General features: G+C 44.1%; 1 protein-coding gene across 1 annotated transcript in view; it reads left to right on the top strand.

The window, feature by feature from the left end:
- Positions 1 to 20,211, top strand: part of PLPP3 (phospholipid phosphatase 3) — a 44,240-nt gene that overhangs the window by 11,871 nt on the left and 12,158 nt on the right. Inside the window, exons 2-4 of the mRNA XM_027649039.1 lie at positions 12,708 to 12,865; positions 17,482 to 17,765; positions 18,802 to 18,859. Coding sequence (XP_027504840.1) covers positions 12,708 to 12,865; positions 17,482 to 17,765; positions 18,802 to 18,859 — 500 coding nt within the window. The remainder of the gene's footprint in view (positions 1 to 12,707; positions 12,866 to 17,481; positions 17,766 to 18,801; positions 18,860 to 20,211) is intronic.

The raw sequence follows: 20,211 nt of genomic DNA, 5'->3' as shown, positions 1-20,211 counted from the left end.
TTTGCTGGGTCCCACGCCAGCCTCACAGGGATGTTTTATTTTGCACAGAAAGCTCAGCCCTCTCACAGGCTCACTGAGAGCACTCTGGCAGGAGATGGTGTTCCTGAGGGGACAGACACCTCGTAAAGGAGTTTGGCTCAGATAAGAAGTGAAATGAGGTGTATTCTGGGGCACCTTCTTCTCAGCAGGAGGGATGCAAAGTGGGGAGTGTGTCTGCCAAGTCCCCTGTTCCCATGGCAGCCCTCTCCCTCACTGTGACACCTCTGGTGCCACCACATTCCCGAGAAGTGCCAGGAAGAGCCGAGCAGGGAGGAGGTGCTACCAACCATCCCAACCAACCAGTTGGATTTTTTTTATAGGCGCCAGATGGTTTTAATAGAGGAAAGCTGAACTTCTTATGACCCTTCCCCACAGACGTTGTTTGTTGTTTTGTAATTGTGGCCAGGACAAAACCCTGTCCCAGAACCTGCAATGAGTTGAGAGTTTGGTGCCTGGTGCCTTCTTCTCCTACCCCACCATAAGCCTCCCCATTCCCCCCATGCTCCTCTGCCTGCCCTGCCTCCAAATGATCTGAAGGAAGCTGCTGGGCATGGAAAACTTGAGGCTTTTGACCAATCCCTGACTAAAGAGATTAACAAGAGTACAAATTGGAAGAAACCAAAACATCTAAAAGCAAAGTGCAAGGAAGCAATAAAATGTCAGGCCATGTTTTCCCTTCTAGTTGATTAAAAATTCTCCTGATAAGCAAGAAAGCTTTCATGGTTGGACAAGACCTGTATTGTGTCAAATGCAGTGAAAGGTTTATTAGAAGGATAAAATGGTGTGGGTGTTGGGCTGTACTTGCAGCCCTCCTGGAATTGTTATCCCCCAGGGCTGAAGGCCTTATGCAAGGGTCTTGGAGCAAAAAGTGTGATGGAGAAACTGCTTCTCCTACGGAGAGAGGAAGATGTATGGAAATAGGGGTGTCTGGAGGGGAGAATGATACAGATTAGTGTCTGTGTGCTGGACCACTGTCAGAAAGGTTAACATAGAAATTGAATACTGGGGGAAGTTGTATGACAAAGATAAAGGAAAAAGAGCGAAAGCCACCAAATTACTGATAATGAGGGTCTCTGGATGCTATATGTGTATCCATAATGCATCCAACATTGTGACTGAGTGTGTAGCTGTCCTGTGGCTGGGATAATTTCTTTAAATTCTCTCTTGCTGCCCATGTTTACAGTCTCATTTCTGCCCAGGAGCATCAAATTTCTAGTAAATCTAAAATCATGCCCGTCTCATGTGCCATTCATTTCTTGGTGGCTTTAAGGACAAGAGGCCATTGAAATGCTGAAGACTGAGAGGAGGGGAAATTCAGTGGACTCACCTTGACTTTTGGAAAGTAGAAAGTCAAGCAGAAGAAGGAAATGAGGACTGGGTCTCCTCTCCATGGGAAAAACATCAGCATTGGAAAACAGTGTGCTTGGAGATCTGCTCCGGGACAGTGCCAAGATGCTCCACTAGGCCCATAGTTCCCCCGTAGCCTGAGAAATCTTCTTGGGATGAAACACAAGACAAGAATGACAAAGCAGGAAAACAAAAGGCTCACTTCCATGCTGTTGTGTTTGACTTCCCAAGGTTTTAATTGCCAAAGGCTGCACTGAGAGCCAGCTGGCTGCAAAGCGATGCAGATCTCCAGTAAGAAAAGCAAAGGGATGCAGATTTCAAGTAAGAGAAGAAAGACTTTAATTTTTTTTATCTTTTTTTCAGAGGAACTAATAACTGTTATGTTTTCCTGCGGGAGATGCAGTTTTGTATACGTTTCCCCTCCAGAAAATGAATTATCATTTTTAGGTACCTGTTTCCTCAGCTCCTCCAGATGCTGTTAAGCTCCTGCTGTTATTGTTTTACTACCTGTAGGAGTAAGAGGATGCAAGCAGCAGGAAAGGCAAATATGGAGGACAAATTGTACCTCAATTTTAGAATTTTCTTCTTGGAGCAGAAAACTATGCTTTATACAAAGGTAAAATACAGGAGGTTGTTTAACTTGGAAGCCCTTGGCCAATGCACCAAGAGATGTGCATTTCCCTGCAGTTGTGGTACACAGTGACAGCAGGATCCGGCCCACCAGTGTATGGCCTGGGAACAGGCTAAACAATCCCAATTTTACTGCCAAACCCACATTTTTGTCTAATAACTTGAAGATAATCAAAAAAGGCCAGCTTAAAATAATAATAATAATAAAACATGGGATACTTGGCACGCCAGTTGTATAAATCCTAACATTAGCTACCTGTGAATCATCCAGCAGCACGTTAATTGGTACCCCTCAGTAGATGAGGAGTTGGCATCAGGTCTGCATGTAATTACAAGCCACACACAGAAGGACACAGGCAGCTAATGAACTCCTGCCAAACTACAGCTCCGCTTCTGCGGCTTTTGAAGTCCGCTGGTCTTTCAGCGTTTTGTATAGTAAGCACTGAAAGGCATCAAATCACTCCTTTGACTGTGTTTAGAAAGGGTTGGTTTGTTGAATAACCGAGTCCCTCCAAACTCCCATCTGAGAACTGGAGCATCTATAGGCGCCTTTCTCAACAGAGTAGTAAATAGGCTGGAAATAGAGGACACCCCCAAGGAGTTAGTTGCTGAGCTCCTGCCTCGCTGACAGGAGCCAGTGGGCTCTGGTTGCCATGATGGGCTGCAAGAAAAGAAAGTATTTCCACTTAAAAATAGTTCAAAACAATCCTACCAATACGATGAGCTTTTTTTCCCAAGCCTCAGTGTTTAATACTGAGGCTGTGCAAAGTGGGGTTCGGAGTTTCACATGGATCTGCAGTTGTATCGGTGTTCTGAGGGAGGTAGTTAAAAGGGTTTTTGAAGGGTTTCTGCCCCATTGGGAGGGCAGGTTTTCGTGATGCTCTGTTTGGAAGGTTGTGGTGCTTTTTAATGGATGCTTTGTTGCTGGAATCAGATTTGAGCCTAAACCCTTTTCTTCCTCTTTTCATGTCTGAAATGACAAAAGGAGTAGTTGTTGAGATAAAAACAATTTCCATGAAAACCTGTGATTTTCAGGCAAACATACCAGGCGGGTTTCATGGAAGTACCATGGTGAAGAGGAATAATGCAGCTTGGCACGAAGCCCTTAAAAAAAAAAAAAAAAAGTAGAGAGAGGAAACAGAAGAGCCTTTGTCAAAATTAACTGCAATAAAGAAAAAGAGACTGCTATTCCCTTGGGCTTCTTTAACCTTTTTTCCTCAATTTATTCACACGTTCCTTGACAGCAGGGCACAGCATTGTTACAGGAGGCTGGAAAGGGAAATTGGGAGTTATCCATTTTGGATTTTAAAAGGCATGGTACACGTTGTGTCCCTTGAGTCAGTGTGAATAGAGGCTTGGCCATTGCTTGTACCAGTCAGATGTGGCCCAATTTATACTGTCCCTTAAGGAAATGGGGCTATGAAATGTCACCAGACTGCAAAATGCGGCTGTCGAGGAGAGGTTTGGGCTGTGCATGGGAAAGGGGCTGGTGTGACACTGTGTGTGTCAAGGGGGATGTGTCCACTGTGGCTGGCCCTGTGCTTGCAGAAGAGGGTGGTGAAATTTTCAGTGTTGCTATTACACTGCTGCATCACCTGGATTTGCAGAGTTTTCAGTTTCTTAGAGGTATAAAAGCACCCAGAACTCCAAGATGGGGTGCAACATGGAACCATGCTGTCCTCAGAAAATCTGTTTGACTTCTAGGGACATGAATAATTCATAGGGGTGTCATCCAGGGGCAGATAGGGTCAGTATAAGTAAGTTCTTGTGAGCAGTACAGGGTGGACACCTCTGTAACTGCAGGTGATGTCTTGTCTCTGAAGTATCCCGTTCACAGCTGTTTTCCATCAAAGAAACACAAACTTCTACCGATAGCAAGGTGGCAGCAGGGCCAAGGCAGCAGCCTCTGCCTTCCACCTGCAAAATTTCCCTTCCTTGTAGTACAAAGCTATTTTAATTAGGTGCATGGTTTATTTTTAATATTACCTGACTACCAGTGCAATCTGAGTTATATCATGTATTGCTCTATAATAGGATGTCACTCTGTGTAGTAACTGCAATCAAAACACAGGGGAACCAGAAAAGTGATAATATTATGCTTTTTTTAAACCCATATTGTGAACAGGCAAAACCTTACTGAGGTCTGCTCGAGGGACCACCGAGATCACCCCCCATCACTTTAGGGCCCTTTGGATCACTTCCACCCACACTCACGTCTCTTTGCCTTTCAGCACTGTGTGCTGTGCACTATATCCTGGAAACTCCACCAAATCACAACTACTGAGGGGGAAAAGTTTCATTTCCAGTTAATCAAGGGAGTTGTGTAATACCATTTTCTCCTGGGGAACTTCCAGAAAAAAGAAAGGAGGGGAGGGAAAGGGGGGTATTACATAAAGCAAGTATATTAAGAGGAAATAAATTATGAATTAAAAGTGATTAGTGAACTTCCAAGGAAGAGGTCAGAAGTGCTTTTTGTAATACAAACTTTTTAAGCTTCCAGTGCTTGTATTGGGTTACAGAGTTATAACCCGGCCTTATTTGTGCAGGTGGCTGCTGCTTCAAATCCGAAGAAGGATTTTGCATTTACAATAGGTACATTGACAGAACTGGGTCAAAAAGCTACTGGTGGCAGGCATCAGTGCTGTGGCCAGGGGCTCTGCTGCCTCCTACACAGGGGCAGTTGCTCCTGAAAATGTGCTTAATTACAATGGCAGTGCCTGGCCAGGATGCTCAGGAATGAGGGAAGGAAGTTTGGGAAGTTCAGAAGATGAATTTTGACCAGGTTAACTGGCTTTATTTTTGCTTCAAGTGCTTTGTGTCTTTATTGATTTAAAAATAATTAAGAAGATTTTGTCGACTGCATCCCATTGGCTCCACTTGTTCTTGGTATGGTTTGGGGTGGCTGTGCAAAGAGAAGGAGCCAAGGCTTGTATGTGGGGGTGTTGGGGGGCAGTAAACTGAGATAAGGAATCTTTGCTTGAGATTTTATATATTAAAACAATGCCTACAGCTCACAAAACTTTCCTCTCGAAGTTGATAGAGTGATTGGATGGGGCCCTGAGCAACCTGGTCTAGTGGGTGACACCCCTGCCCATGGCAGGGGGTTGTAACTGGGTGATCTTTAAGGTTCCTTCCAACTCAAGCCTTTCCATCATTCTAATAATCTGTATGAGTAGAAAACAGAGTCATTATTAGATGGGGAAATATTAGGGCTCATGCAGCCAGTGTGTGCCGGTGGATGAAGGGAGCAGGCTCTCTGCTCATCCTTGCATCCATTTGACAGAAAGCTCTTATATTTCCCCCAAAGAAACAGGGTGTTGGGGTTTTGGTGGGGCTGGGCAGTGGTCTGAGCCCTTCCTCGAAGGCTGAGCCCCGAGGAGCAATGGTGAGGCTTGTTCCAAACCTCACTGACCGGCAGAGTAAACCCTGTTCGCTTCGTTTGTAATTGAAAACATAACAGTCGCCACAGTGTATTTTTCACACAATCTGTTTGCCTTCAGTATTGCAGAGTTCACAGGCACATTTTTATTGTTTTTACATTTTTTTCCCCTCTATTCAGGCTGGGTTATCCTAGGTCAGACTTGTCATATCTGTGAGACTTCCAAAGCACATGGATGTATAAAGGTACCTCAAAAGAAGCTGACGCATTGGAATTTTCATGGTGTGTCGCATTTTATTCCTTGTTGTACACAGTGTGAAATTATGGCTTTGTTTCCATCATGTTTGGCTGGAGCTGGCTCTGGATTCCTGTTGGTAATGCCTTTTTTTATTCACCCTCTCCAAATTTGCTGGTTGGCCAGTCTGGTTTAAATCTGTTTTACCCTACAAATGCAAACTTTTATATGCATCTACATATTGTGGCTTGGATAAGACCTTTTGTCTTATTAATGCATTTTTAGGTATTAAAAATATATGTGCTCTTTAATATAAAGCTCTTTTAATGCATCAGCTCACGCCAAACTCCCATGAGGAACAGCTTAACACTCTTAGTAGAAGTCCCTTTTTCTCTTTCTTCCTTTGTATGTGGTCTTTACCTCTGAAAATAGGTAACAGGTACTCACTGAAAGCATTATTTTATCCCAACAAAACCAATGGCAGCATTCCTGTTCATCTGGAGATTCTTAAAGCGTTAGTCTGGCACATTGTTCTCCAGCCACTTTAGGAAGTGTTTCTACCGAGGTTTCAAATCCAGAGGAATTTGCAGTGCATGAGAATAATTTGACATTTGGTTTAAAGTACCTGTGACCAAGAACCTTTTTATAATAATATTCTCCTAGGATGGTTGGGTCAATAAACATGCTCCAGGTTGCACAGGGGTATATTAACCAAAAAGGATGAGTATCATGGAATCCTAGAATGGTTTGGACTGCAAGCGACCATAAAGTTTTTCTCGTTCCAACGCTGCTGCTGTGGGCAGGGACGCATTCCACTAGATCAGGTTGCTCAAAGTCTCATCCAACCTGGCCTTGAACACTTCCAGGGATGGATATGTCTCTGGAGGATGGGCTTGGGCAACAAATAAAGACACCTGTCATTTCTGACACCACATTTGGTTCCTTTTAAAGACGCATCTCAAGTACCTCTGCAGCTTGGGGTCATCAGTGTTACATGGTTGTCCATGTAGAAGGTGAATATTCTTGGCTTTCTTCTTGTTTGCTAGTGCACTAGCAGGCACGAGAAGATGCTTTTCTGTGTTCCTGATTAACCAGTTCTTATTAAAAAACAAACAGAAAACCCACAAAAAAGTAAGGACCCAGAAAATATCATCTAGTTCAAAATGAATCTGTGTCAGCCCACTAGGAGGTCTTCTGCACTCTGTAGCATCTGGTGGACCTAAAAATGGTGAGGTTTACGTTGAAGTTCCTATGATTTGGCTGAAATATAACTAATAATTATAAAGTGGACGGAAATGTCACACTCTTCATAAGAAGAGCACCAGACAGATTGACATAGATAGGGGCAAACGTTCATGTGAGTTACGTGAAAGAACCTACAACAAGTTGGAAATTAACTAATAATTTGTTGCCTTTTTTATGTTTTTGTGGAAATCAACCTGTTGTGTCCTAGAACTTTTCTGAACAGGTCAAATCAGAGAAATGCAATATATACTGATCCTTGTTTATAGGTTGTTTAGTACTCTAAAGCAGGTACCTGTTTTACTGTAAAGTCTAGGGTTTGTTTGTGTGGAAAATTTTCTATCCTCATGTGTCTGTGTAGCTGAGAGTAGTGGAACTGTAATAGAGTTGAATGGGAATCTGTTTTGCAAACAAAGATATTAGATGTGTTTCCAAAATACAGACATATGCACAGAGCAATCTTCTGGACTGCTGGAACCAAGGTGAAGAACAATTAAGACTGTGCAGGTAATAAAATAGCAGAACTGATGGTTAGCCTAGTTGTGTCCTAGTCCTTCTTGTCCTAGTGAATATATGGGCCTTGACTATCCAGATTCAGTCAAAAACCATAGTCTTGGAGGTACATCACTGCTGCTTTCAAGACATTTAAAAATCCCAACATAATGGCTCAATCCAGTCTGCAGTAGGATCCTTCTTTTGTCTGCCACTGGGCTGTGGATCTGGTCCCTTGAGGTTATTTTTTGGTTGATGACGCTCCTACCATTCCTTCAGATGCTCCCAGTGCTGGTGCATAAATGGGCTCTGTTTTGATTGACAGCATATGCCTGATACGGTGAAAATGTGGAAAATGTGGAAATACTTCTATTCTTTGGGTTGTTACATTTTATTTGTGTGTGTATATATATATATACACACATACATACAATGTAAATTGGCTACAAGAGCTGTTCACTCTTGCAGCAGTTGCCAAGGCTGGTCTTGCAGAGCTGCAATCCCTCTCTACAAGTTGGGGAAGCCAACTTTTAAAGCCCCAATAAAAGCCTACCATAGGCTAATCTAGTTTTTATGCGTTTTAAAATATGTACAAGTATTGTAAACCAAATAAGGTGTAGTGTACCCAAGATCAGCCGCTAAGTACTTCAAATGGAAAGCCTATCTCTTGTAGGTACCCAAATACTTACAGAGTGTGATTTAAATGAGGAATTAGAGACTCCACTCAGCCCTGCCAAATTATTTAATGGTCTTTTTCACTTTATTAAGCTGGATGTCTAATCTACCGAAACCTTAAGAACATCCAGGGCCTGGACACAGGCAGGCAAACACATCATGGAATGCTTGTTAGAAATTACCATTGCTTTGTTGAGATAGCCAGCACCATCCCACTGACCTGCAGGGTTGAAAGAAGAAAGATTTAATGGAGGAAAAAACCCAGCCTCCATCAAAACCAAACATTTAGAAAGAAAAAGGCAGTGATGGTGTTTAATTTGGTGCAAAGGTGAAGGCTGGGCTGGGAAGATGAGAGTGGCATGGGTGGGTCGCTGCAGAAATGCCTCCTGCCTTCCGCTCCTTCTGCTTTTTGATGAGTGGCCAATGAAAGCTTATCCCCTTTTAAATTTTTTTTTCCCCATTAAATCTGCACAAGTGTTAAATTTTCAAAGACTGAGATTCAAAGTGCTGTACCCAACACAGAGCCCTTTTTTCTCCTGCCTTTGATTTTATGCACATTTCAGGCTGGTCAGAGAGTACACGGGGGTTTTGTTTAGGCTTGGTGGTGGGGTTTTAGCTTTCATGCTGCCAGCCTTCCCAGGATTATTGCCTATTAATTGCCTCTTAATAAAGGTGCTGACCAGAGAAAGGATTTTTTTTTCCTTGGTACTAGATTTCCAAACTTGATTGGCTTTATTAAATGGAAAGACAAGTAAATTTAAACCCCGCTCTGAAATACCTTAGTGTAGGACACCAGCAGTTAGAGGTCACCAAGTCACTTGGACTTCCTCCCAACAATCATTTTTCAATGTCCAGACCCACAGCATCCTGCAGTGCCTTGCACAGTTCTTTAGTGTCCACACCTGCTCCATGACACTTGGAGCAGGGCTGAGCCTGTTTGGATGGGGCAGGATCAGTCCTCAAGAGATTTCTATTATGCTCATGGTTTGGAGCCGTGTTTGATCTCCTACAGCATAGTTGGATGAAAGATTGTGGTTGGGATTTCCTTGTTCTTTTATTAAAGTAAAAAATCCCCTTTGTATAACGAAAAAAGCTTTCCTTCACCTTGTGAATGATGTTAGAGTTCAGAAGGTAATTTCAGCTCCATTTACCTTTTATACATTGGAATAAGCAAATCCCTTTGTTTTATGCTTTAGTTTCGTGTGTCTGTGAGGTGGGGATAGCAGCCCTTCCCTGGTTGCACAGTTCTATATGGATGTACTAGTGTTGCTTCCATGCTTTAGGACATGGTCCACAGGCTGCTGTGTCATTTCTTAGCATGGAGATACCAGTATTAAGGAGGCAGGACTATTTTCAGAGAAGGGCGACTATCCCCAAAATCAGTGTAATTTTTTTTGCCTACCCTGTATTTCTATTGTTCACTTCAGTGCAACTCACCATTAATTACTGTTTTCTGAAATGTACTTCCTGTATTCTCAATAGTTTTGTACCATGTGTAGGGTGGGAAGATTTAGCAGCTTTATGGGGTTTGGCTGTTGAATCTCTACATCCAAATCACTGCAGCCAGGGTTGCACAATCTGAATTTCCTACTAAAATGCTGAATCCAAGAGGCGACTGGGGCAGAAAAGGTGATGGGGACAGATGTTTCATCTTCACAGTACAACCCTACACTGCTTGCCTTCCATTTCCAAGGCGTGTGGGCTGTAGCCCCACTTCTGGATATCTTTACCTCCGGCAGATCTAGTGTGAATAATGTCTCTGGTGTTTTGCTGGGGATTCCAAGGGCATCTCTCTCTGCATTTAATTTTCTATCTTCTTCCAGACTTCCCTCTGTAGAGGTTTTTTTTGCAAAACCCATACTCTGGCTGCCTTTTGGCACTGCTACAAGTTTCTCTGTGCTGCAACCCTCTTGCCAAAAAAAATGTGAGTGGTGACCTAGTCCCTTAGACAACCCATCCTCCAAGAAATAACCTTGTGGAAGAAGAGCCATTTTGAGCATGATTTACTGTTTGCCATGGGCTGGGGTCTTCTCTTCCTTTGGTGAAAGAGCAGCCTCTCACCCAGCCCTCAAAATTAAAGGCATGTTATGTCTTATAAGTAATATCCGTTTAGGTATGGAGAGTGTGTTTATGTTTCTCATGTTAAAAAAAGGGGAAGGGAAAAAAAAGGGAATCTGAGGTTACTGTTTTGCTGGAAAAATATCAAGACTTGATTGGCAATATCCCACTAAACCACAAGTTTGTAGGAGAGAAAACAAACCCATTGGATTTTCTAAACTATGCCTATGTGCTTTATGAAAATGTGTCCCATATAGGTCACTTATGCTCTTATTATAGCTGTGGCAAGTGTACACATAATTGAATCGCGGAAATACTACCCCATGCTGCTCAATGACTGAAGAGAAAACAAATCTTTATTATGCCTGGGTTCACGTAATATATAGGAACACTATTGTCTTTTTTTTTTATTTTTTTATTTTTTTTTTTAAAGCCAGTTTTAGCTTTCAGATGTATTTTATTGTCTGTGGGAACATGTGTTTTACAGACCTGTCATGTGAAAGCTATTAACAAGAGGAACTGGAGGAATAACAATAAGCCACGTAACCGTGGCATGTCTACTCCCCGAGTTCAACTGTTACGCTGCCGCTCCGAGCGCGTGTGAAATCGGATCGCGCCGAGCGGCGTTAGCGCTTCTCCTGCCATTTTTCATTGTGAAACTTAAAGATTTTTTAAGTGGCCTATTAATATGGGATTGCTGGCATCAGAGGCGCGTTTTGGGGCCAAGCTGGCCGGGCATCAAAATGGTTAAATAGTGGAATGAAGATCAACTGGATTCACGCGAGATGTCCGATTTTATTTACCAAATCTGAGCTGGGCAGGCAGTTCTGAAACTGTTCCTTGCTCGTTCACACATGTGGTGGAAACTGTTCTGCCTTGCCAAGCACCACGGAGCCCAGAATTTGCAATTAACCCACTTCCAGAGCTTTTAGAGAGGATCTGAAAGGGGCCCTGAGCAGTGGCCTTGACCGCTGCTGGCTCCCTGAATAGCTTCATATTTGTGTGTGTTGTCCTTGCTCACAGGTGATGGAGTTTTTCCTTTTTCTTAAGACTAAGAAAACCTTGTAGTAATCCTGGATTAGGCAAACCTATTAACATACAGGAAGAGGAGCCAAAAGGGATTGCGCAAAGTGAGATCCAGAGAGTGGTTCATGTGGAGAACATGTGGAACATTATTTCGATGACACTTTGTAGCAACCTGGATGATGCCCTTGCTAATCACATCTAGTAGATTGTGTTCACTACAAATGTACTGTGAACAAATTTGGGTCAAACCCAACAGCACTTCACTTTTTATTTCCTTTTTTATTAATTTTAGAAGGAAAAACCCTCTGATGTCTTTGACTTCTAGCTGTGTAAACAAACCCACAGATACTTAAGCAAGTTAGTGGTCGACAAGTATTCCCTAGTGCTTTCTGTAGGATCTGGGCGTGAGACCTGTTGTCTTAGCCCAAGGACAGCTTGAACCACTGTGCATTTGTTTTTCCCCTTACCTGGGTTTCACTCTGCAAGTGGGAGGAGGGTTTCCTGTACCTTGTGGTTTGTGATTACTCTGAATGTGGGTTTCGGGGAATCTGGGGCTTATTTTGGTGGGGATGTAGTGCTCCTCTCGGTGATGGACTTAATAGCAAAGGTGGATGGGGAAACTGAGGCAAAGGGAGGGAGGGTGCCCTGCCCAAGGTGACATTGTGGCTGGGAAACACCCTAGGGTTCTCCTTCTAGTTTTGAGGCAAGGCTGTATTTCTCTGAAAAACTTATAAGAACTTGGAGTTACAGACATGCAGCAATTTCCAGGTGTTCCCTTCACTGTATGTCCTAGCCTCATGTTTTTGAGCAGATCTGCCCCCTACCTGGTGCAAAGGTCCAACCAAGCTATGCAGATGCAGGAAATCCTGCACAGAAGGTTCACAAACAGCATTTAAAAAACAGATTTTGCATGGCTTTATTGTGATTGAAGGTGAACAGGTTCTGATGGGACTCCATTGGCTCTTGTGGAGGGGCTGGTCCTTGCATGGGTGAGTCAAGGATGGGTATCCCACAGCTGCTCAAGGCACATAGTTGTTGCATGAGTAGGTACAAACACACATATACCCTGTAAATACAGAGAGGAGTGAGCCAAGGAAGGCTTCAAAGGCATAAAAGTGATGGACCTGGAGTGTAGCTGGGCTGACCAGGTAGAAGCCATACAGATACTCGATCCTCCAGTGTTTGTTTGCACAGCTCTGGGCTGCCTGGCCATGGGGCGCTCGGCAGAGCATCAGGCCCTCCCTAGAGAAAAGTGCCAGATTAGTTTTCATGGCCTTTTGCAGAGGGATTGCTTCAGGGGTCTGTTTCTGTAAGTTAATATTTGCAATGCACAAGGCTTAACTGAAACCAGGCTGCACAGACATCTGATAACGATAACAGAGGAGATGCTTTTTCCCCACAAGACCGACTTGGAAAAACAAATCCCAAACCTATTCCCTTTGGAAAGATAGGAATATGGAAAGACAAGCATCAGGAACGGTACTGCGTAGTTTGCAAGGGGTTTTCTAGTTGAGTTTTTTTTGTGAGCTGCTTGTGTTTGCCTGTACTGATAATGGGTTTGGTTGTTTCTCCCTTTATTTGTAGCTGGGTTGCCCTTCCTCATCATTGAAACGAGCACAATCCAGCCCTACCAGCGGGGCTTCTACTGCGACGATGAAAGCATCAGGTACCCACAGAAGAATGTGGAGACTATCAACGATGCAGTGCTGTGTGCTGCAGGCATCCTCATCGCCATCCTCGCTGTAAGTACCACCTCTGAAATCTCCTCTTCTGTCCCTTGAGGGGCTTTTTTGTCACCTCTTTTAGCACCAACATCCCGTCAGCAGGGGAGTTTAACACAGTCTTGCCAGTGTGTTCACAGTATCTACTAAGGTTCACATCTCCTCTGCAATGATTTGACTTCACTGTAAGCATGGCAGCAAACATTTGCAAATGAAAGCATGTAATGAGAGGAATGAGATTAGTCTTGAAGCCCGTAAACAGGCCCAAAGCTGTTTGGGCAAGTCCGTGAGCTTCACAAGAGCTTTTTCACCCTCCAGTAGGAGTTCAGAGTAGAGGCAAAAACACTTGAGTGTCAGTAAGGACTTGGCATAGTTTGTCCCTATTCAAATCACTCTTGGTATTTGCCTATTTTATGAGGTTTAAAAAACAAAGAAAGGATACATCTTTTCAGCTAACCAGTGCCTGGAAAAGTTTAACAGGTTAGTATTAGGTTTTTAAGATATTGCATATTACAGCCATTTTCAAATGACAATTAAAACCTTCCATGGGAGCATATTCCCAGAGTCCTCATTGTAAAAAGTAGGTAATGCACCACCTTCCCAATGTCTCTTCATTTTCCTTTTCCTGACAGTTTCCCTAGACCTGAATTGATTGCATGGTGAGAGCTTTCTGTGTCAGCCAAAATGCTGAACTCAGCAGAGTTGAGTGTCTTTATGCCAGCATGTACCTGGTGCTGGGGCAGAAGACAAGAGCTGTCTCCTGGTTGTTGCTTAAACGCTTCCAGCTAAGATGAAATTCTCCTATGAAAAGTACCTATATTTTCCTTCTCACCTGCTGCCGGAAGAGCTCAGGTGCTTTCCCAGTGACGCTGCCTTCCTCTCAGTCCTTCAGCTGGGAGGGATGGTGATGGAGAGGTCAGGAATACTTGTTCTCATTGTAGCTTCTGTCTTTCCTTGTAGGAGCAATGTCATGGGCAATAGATATTTTAGGATGGCACAGTGCCTGTTTTGGTAATACCCCATCCTCAGCCTTGCTGCTTCCTGACATGAATATCTCGATCACTTCCTGATCTCTCCATTGTTTCTTGACCACGTACACTCACTTAGCAAAGTAGGTCCCCAAAACTGCCATGTTCCTATGCCCCCTCCCTTCCCAAAGCAAGCCCAAAAGGTGCCAGACCCCAAATTCTATAAACACAGCAGAATTTTACCCTGCAGGTGAATAACCCCCAAGTGTGGAAAAGCCATAAAAACAAAATGAAAAAGCCTCTCATTTTTGCATTACTGCCTGAGCTATCGGCACGCCAGCTCCGTGCAGAGTGCTCTTCTGATCTGTAATGAGGCAGTGGCAAATATAGGAGTTGGAACAGAGGCTGGAAACATAATCAGCTGCCTATGTGATCCATCAACTTTCTACCACGAAATAGCAGGTCAATTAAAAGAGAAAGAAAATCCCCAAAGAATTTGATGTTTCTGCCCTGGTTTCACTGTGCCCACAACAAATGTAACTTAATAAGGTAAATTCAAAAGCTCAGTTATTTGCTGCTGAGTGACACAAATGGCTAACGAGGAACTGAAGCAACAGATTTCTTTGCTAAGGCAGCCTGCATGGAAAATTCAAGTCAGCCTGACCTCTTTTTTCAGATGTAACCCAGATACCAGAATTACTGTAGCATAATAGGAATTCCTTCCAAATCCACAAAGCACTGACTCTGCTCCTTTCACTCCCATCATTTGCCTTCGGAAGGCAGGACAGTGGTTGTGAGGACTTCCACAGAGCTGGCATTTGGGATGGGGCAGCCAAAATTTCACGCCCTTGCTTTATGTGGCGTCACAGGCAGTGTAGCTTGGGGTAAAAGGTCCAGGTCATGTTTTAAGTGGCTTGAGGACACCCAGAGAGCTTGTTAAGTAAACGGCAGAGATGAGTCCTTGGCTTCAATCAGGATGTGAGAGGATATACATTTGGTTTTAATATCTGTATATTTACTGACTTCAGGCAAATTTCTGTGCAGATGACACTGGATAGGCTCGTGCCTCTGAGCTGTGCACTCTCACATCTCTCCTGACTGCCCTTCATGCTGGGAAATTGTAAATTTTATGTTGGTGGTCCCTTGGATGGCCGGGGGAAGGTGACACTCTCCTCTTCCTGAGCCTCATACAGCTACCACTGCCGTGTCCCCACACCTGAAAGCCTTTGAAATACTCCTAGGAAAATTAATTTCCTAGGTGATCTACGTTACACAGCTGGGGTAGCTGGGTGTTTTACAGTTGAAGGTGATGCACCAATGTGATTAGCACAGAGAACGTTACACTAGAGACATAAGTGACTAGAAAAGCTCTAAAAGTAATTATAGGCTCATTGAATTGCTTATAATAACAATAAAATGGGCATGACAATCAAAAGTCTGCAAAAAGCATTTACTGACAGAAAAGTTTAATATTGGCTTCTCTCTAGTGACCATCTTTCTTAAATGTGTGAGACAGTCCCTGGGAGCTGTGCCCATCACCTGGGAATGGCATATGTCCTATGTGGATGGCTCGCCAGAAATGTGAGGGATGAGAAGAGCTTAGTATCTTTAAAACTTGTTTTCTTTTCAGGGTGTCCTTCCAGTCCATGCACATCTGTGCTGCATTAGTTTTTCACCGTCCTGCTTTATCTGGGACATCGCTGCCAAAAAAACAAGTTTACCCAATTTTTACCTTCTCATTAAGGTTGAACCTGGCTTTCACTAAATGGGGAGGGTTCATGGGTACCCAGCAGCATGTTAGTGAGGGAATGAAGGCTCCGGTTTACAATCTGCTACATGTGTGCAATTACCCAGACCACCAACGGTGAGAGAAAAATATTAATCCCCAGACCTTTGTTGGTCCCTGTTTAAAATGGTCACATGCCTTTCCAAGGCCAAGAGCCTCAGGTTTACGTATTTGTGAGTTTGGAGTAATGGCACATCTGCCAGTATGAGATATCATCCTTAGTTTGTCTCATCTCCCCCCTGTGAAAGCCATGAGGTTTGAACCTCTTAGCTCCCCTTTATGTGAATTTAGGCTTTCAGGAGTGCAAGTGGTGCTTTGACCTCGTACAGGAGCCTCTGTGTGCATGTAGGACAACCTGACCCTGCAGTCCTCATGCCAGTAAGTTTCCTGGCTTGCCAGCTTGTACTGGAAAATGGTCCAAAATGGAGATAAACCACGGTCTTTGGAGACTGTGAGAATTAAAATGATGCTGTAGCTGGTTAGCTGCAGCTACCTAAACAACTCTTGGTCACTGACAGATTTCCAAGAGTAAATCTCAGCTGTGACATGTAAACTCCAAAATGATGGTGCAGCCACCCAAAGCTTTCCTGTGCGCGGTAGCAGAGCACACTCTAGCTTGGCCTTTATTTTTTATTATTCTAATTGTATCTCTCTTTGATAAAGCTTGCTTAGCTGCAATTTCATCTGCCTTAGGTCAACCTTTGTTTTTTCAAGCCCTGGTACGAGTGAGTTCAAACAATGATACCGCTTCATCTCCTCTTAGTCTAATTGCCATACTTTTCCAGTTTATTAGTTTCCAAGGGCTGTGCCAAGCTTTTAAAAAAGGTAGGCAGGGGAGCTTCGTCTGCTGCTTACAGCTGGCAGGCTGCCACACCAGGAGGAATATTGCTGGCTGCTCCAGAAAGGGATTAACATAAAGGCATTTTTCCTGACAGTTAATTTTACATATCATAGTCTCCATGACTAGAGAGAAGGAGGGACAAGGGGGCACCCAAAAAAAAATCCTCTACCTCGATTTATTACTCAGGTATAAAAACATTTAAAGTAATGAATAAAATCCTAAAACTGTAAATCTGGAGCTTAAAACTTAGGTGTGTAGCGTGACGGAGAACAATTTAAGCCTTTGCCTCTTTGGGAGAGGTGAGACATTTGGACTTCATTTCACAGCCTGATTTTCATTAACCTGCCTTTTAAGAGTCATGAATGTGAGAAGTTGGGTCCTCTGCTCCCTGACAGTGATTTATGGTGGTATTGTCAAACCTCAGCACCCCCAACACAAGAAAAACATAATTTGCTGCCACGCAAATGCAAGCCCCCTTGAAATGTCCTGAAATACTGGTGTTTATGAAGGCTTTGAGAGGTTTGAATTGGGTCTGGTGGCAGCAAGTTTTAGGCCAGAATATGAAGTTTGGGATGTTCTGGTTCTTCCCTTGTTGTGTTCATGATTTTAAGAGAGTAAAATAAGCAGGTTGTTCATTTACTTTCCTCCAAAATCAGTTTGATAAGAGGGTAGTGGATCTGGACTCTCCTTCACAATACAAACTGATTCTTTATCTCATTGATGTTAATGTTTTCCCCCACTATTCTGGGGTGCTATTTCACTTCTTTAAAACTATGCCAATGTGCTAATGCAAAATCTACCTTGTTTTTGTATATCGGATTTTTCCATAAACAACATTCTAAGCATTGCAATCTCTTCTTGAGAGGGAAGAAGAGGAGCATGGAGAGACACTGGGCTGTGGGTTCTCCTTCCTCCTTGAGGGAGCAGATTCCTGATTCGAGATGCTCGGGGCACAAAGAGATGTCTCAGCCCTGCATTTACACGCATCACAGGTCTTGCACAGCACCTTTCCTGCTCTGTAACCTCTCTGTTTCCTCCACAGATTATAACAGGAGAGCTCTACCGCATCCACTACCTGAAGGAGAAATCCCGCTCCTTTATCCAGAACCCCTATGTGGCAGCGCTCTACAAGCAAGTCGGCTGCTTCGTTTTCGGCTGCGCCATCAGCCAGTCCTTCACAGACATTGCCAAAGTGTCCGTCGGGCGCTTGCGGCCGCATTTCTTGGCAGTTTGTGACGTGGATTTCTCCGTCATCAACTGTGCCAAGGGAGTTTACATCCAGAACTACACCTGCAGGGGAAATGACAGCAGGGTCCAGGAAGCCAGGTGAGAACCCAAAGTGGCACTGAAGCAATGAGTTGCTGCCACTAAAAGTGTCTCAGGAGTTTCTCTGTCAGCAATAGCGATTCAAATCTGAAACTGAGAGAGTGCATGTTTAGATTAGATATTAGGATGAAATTCTTCCCTGTGAGGGTGGTGAGGCACTGGCAAAGGTTGCTCAGAAAACCTGTGGCTGCCCCATCCCTGGAAGTGTTTAAGGCCAGGTTGGGCGGGACTTGGAGCAACCTGGTCTAGAGGAAGGTGTCGCTGCCCATGGCAGGCAGTGTGAACTAGATGATCCTGAAGGTCCCTTCCAACCCAAACCATTTGGTTATTCTATGAAATGCTGCTTTTTCTCTGAAGGCCATAAATCTGTTTTCCAGTGACCGGCAGTTTCCCTCGGGAAGTGTGGCACTTGGCTGAATAATATTTCTTTTCCTTTCTCTTTACTCCTACACTATTGTTCCCCAGAGCTGTTGCTCAGTGTGGGAATTCACCCTATGAGCTGAGCTCATGGTGAACAGCCTGAGCTGTCCTGTGTGGTGGAGCAGAGAGCTTCTCCTTCAGAAAGGCTCCACCAGACAGGCAGGGCTGCTGTGCCTCCCTTTCGAGCTATCAAATACATCAGATGGTCAGTTTTGACTTTTTCAGGGACACATTTCATATGCTGCAATTAAGCAACCGGAGAAGTCGCTCACTTCTTATTTCTTTACAGTTTCCTGGTTATTTGAGGCGAGATGATGAGTTATCAGGTTATCCTGGAAATAACTGTTGTCCCACGAGTAGACCAGGAAGGGACAAACAATGCAAGCATCCTGTCCATCCGTTCGCTTTCTGCCTCATGAGCAAGCAGGGCGGATAACACAGGTTTTATAACCTAAAGGACTGGGGGCTGTGGGGGTTTTATAACCCAAAGGATTGGATGTTGTGGATCCTTCTGCTTTGGCACCCTCAGTAGAGGCAGGGGAGTCACCGTATTGTATTTAAATTATAATATTGAAGCTTTTGCTGACTGGTTCTTAGCACCTGCTTTGTTTTGCAGGAAATCCTTCTTCTCTGGGCACGCGTCCTTCTCCCTGTACACCATGCTGTATTTAGTGGTAAGTAACCTCACTGAGCTGATTGATCCCCTGTCTCCCTTTCCTGCAGCATTCACCCACTTTCCATAGCACTAATGGCACTATGAGCATCAGAGACAGAAAGCTGGTTGAAAAAAAAAGAGTGAACTGGTGGTGGGAAGGTCCACTCTCAGACATTATTTAGGATGGAGACTCCTGGGGTGATAGCTGAGCTTTGCGGCTTTGGAATGTAACCAAGGTTGCAAATAAATCCAAATCCTACCAAATTTGTGGATGATCTGTGCAATTGCGTTCACCCTATATTGTGGTTTCCACTGAGGAGAGTTTGGGGCGAGGCAAAAGGTTTCATGGATGGAGGGGGAAGAAGGGCGGTCGTGGCTCTGTCAGGGTGTGATGACCAGTTCTGAAATGTGCCAGTGGAGCAGGTGGAGCAGCCTCTGCCTGCCTGGTTCCGGAGCAGAGGGCTGGGACTTGTTTTTCTTTGTCAGTGAGAAATGGCTCTGCCCTTCCTGTGCTGGGGCTGGGGGCCGGGGTGGCTGCCAAGGTGCTTCCTGCCAGGACTGCAGGAGGCACGCTGCCCACACGGGCTGGACCCACACATAGCATTTGGGAGAGTCTGAATAGTGATTTGTGTCTGGTTTTCCCTATTTAAAAATTATTTATTTTGTAAAAAATCAGGCAGAAAAAGATTTTGTATTCCTTTTAAGATTTGTGCACCTCCTCCATCCCCTGTGAGCTCTAACTAACAACCAGAGAAACAGCACAGCACTGATAAAAACATTAAACATGAGCTTTTATCTATGAGCAGTGCTTCCCCCGATCCACTACCCTCTGCAAAGATAAGTGACCACTGCTCCCTCCTGCCTTTTCAGCCCTGGATGCTTCCTCCCTCTGAGCAATTTCTGTAACTGAATCACTGAACTTTCCAGGCAGTTGTGGGTGGCATATTAAATTATTTCTTTGTTTTCCCTCTTACTTTATTTTGTTTTTGCAAAACTTGTGAATTTCTTCAGTAAAGATTTTGGCCGTTTCCTCTCAGCCATGTTACAATGAAGAGCTGCCTTGGTGATGCTTCACAGGAGGCTCAGCCCATTGTAAAACTTTCTGAGCTGAGTTTGGAAACCATCGCTCACACCAGCATTTATTTATTTCTGAGGAGATCTGTGGGCAGGCAGATAAGTCAGCCCTGATATGCCTTTGAGCCCAGCATCTGGAAACAGCAAGGACTGCCAGGCCCTATTAAGCTGGTGATGGTTTCTCTACCAGGGCTTGACCCTCTTTCTGCAGGGTGCTGGACAAATCTTGTTACTTTGCCAGTTTCTTTTTCCATGTGTTTTTCTGAAAATCCAGCACTTGTGGAGCAAGTGAGAAAC

The sequence above is a fragment of the Corapipo altera genome, unplaced genomic scaffold (genome assembly GCF_003945725.1).
Source record: "Corapipo altera isolate COAL_440 unplaced genomic scaffold, ASM394572v1 112, whole genome shotgun sequence".
In the NCBI taxonomy this organism is placed as follows: Eukaryota; Metazoa; Chordata; class Aves; order Passeriformes; family Pipridae; genus Corapipo; species Corapipo altera.
Note: the sequence above shows the minus strand (reverse complement) of the source record. Positions and strands in the feature narration are given on the sequence as shown.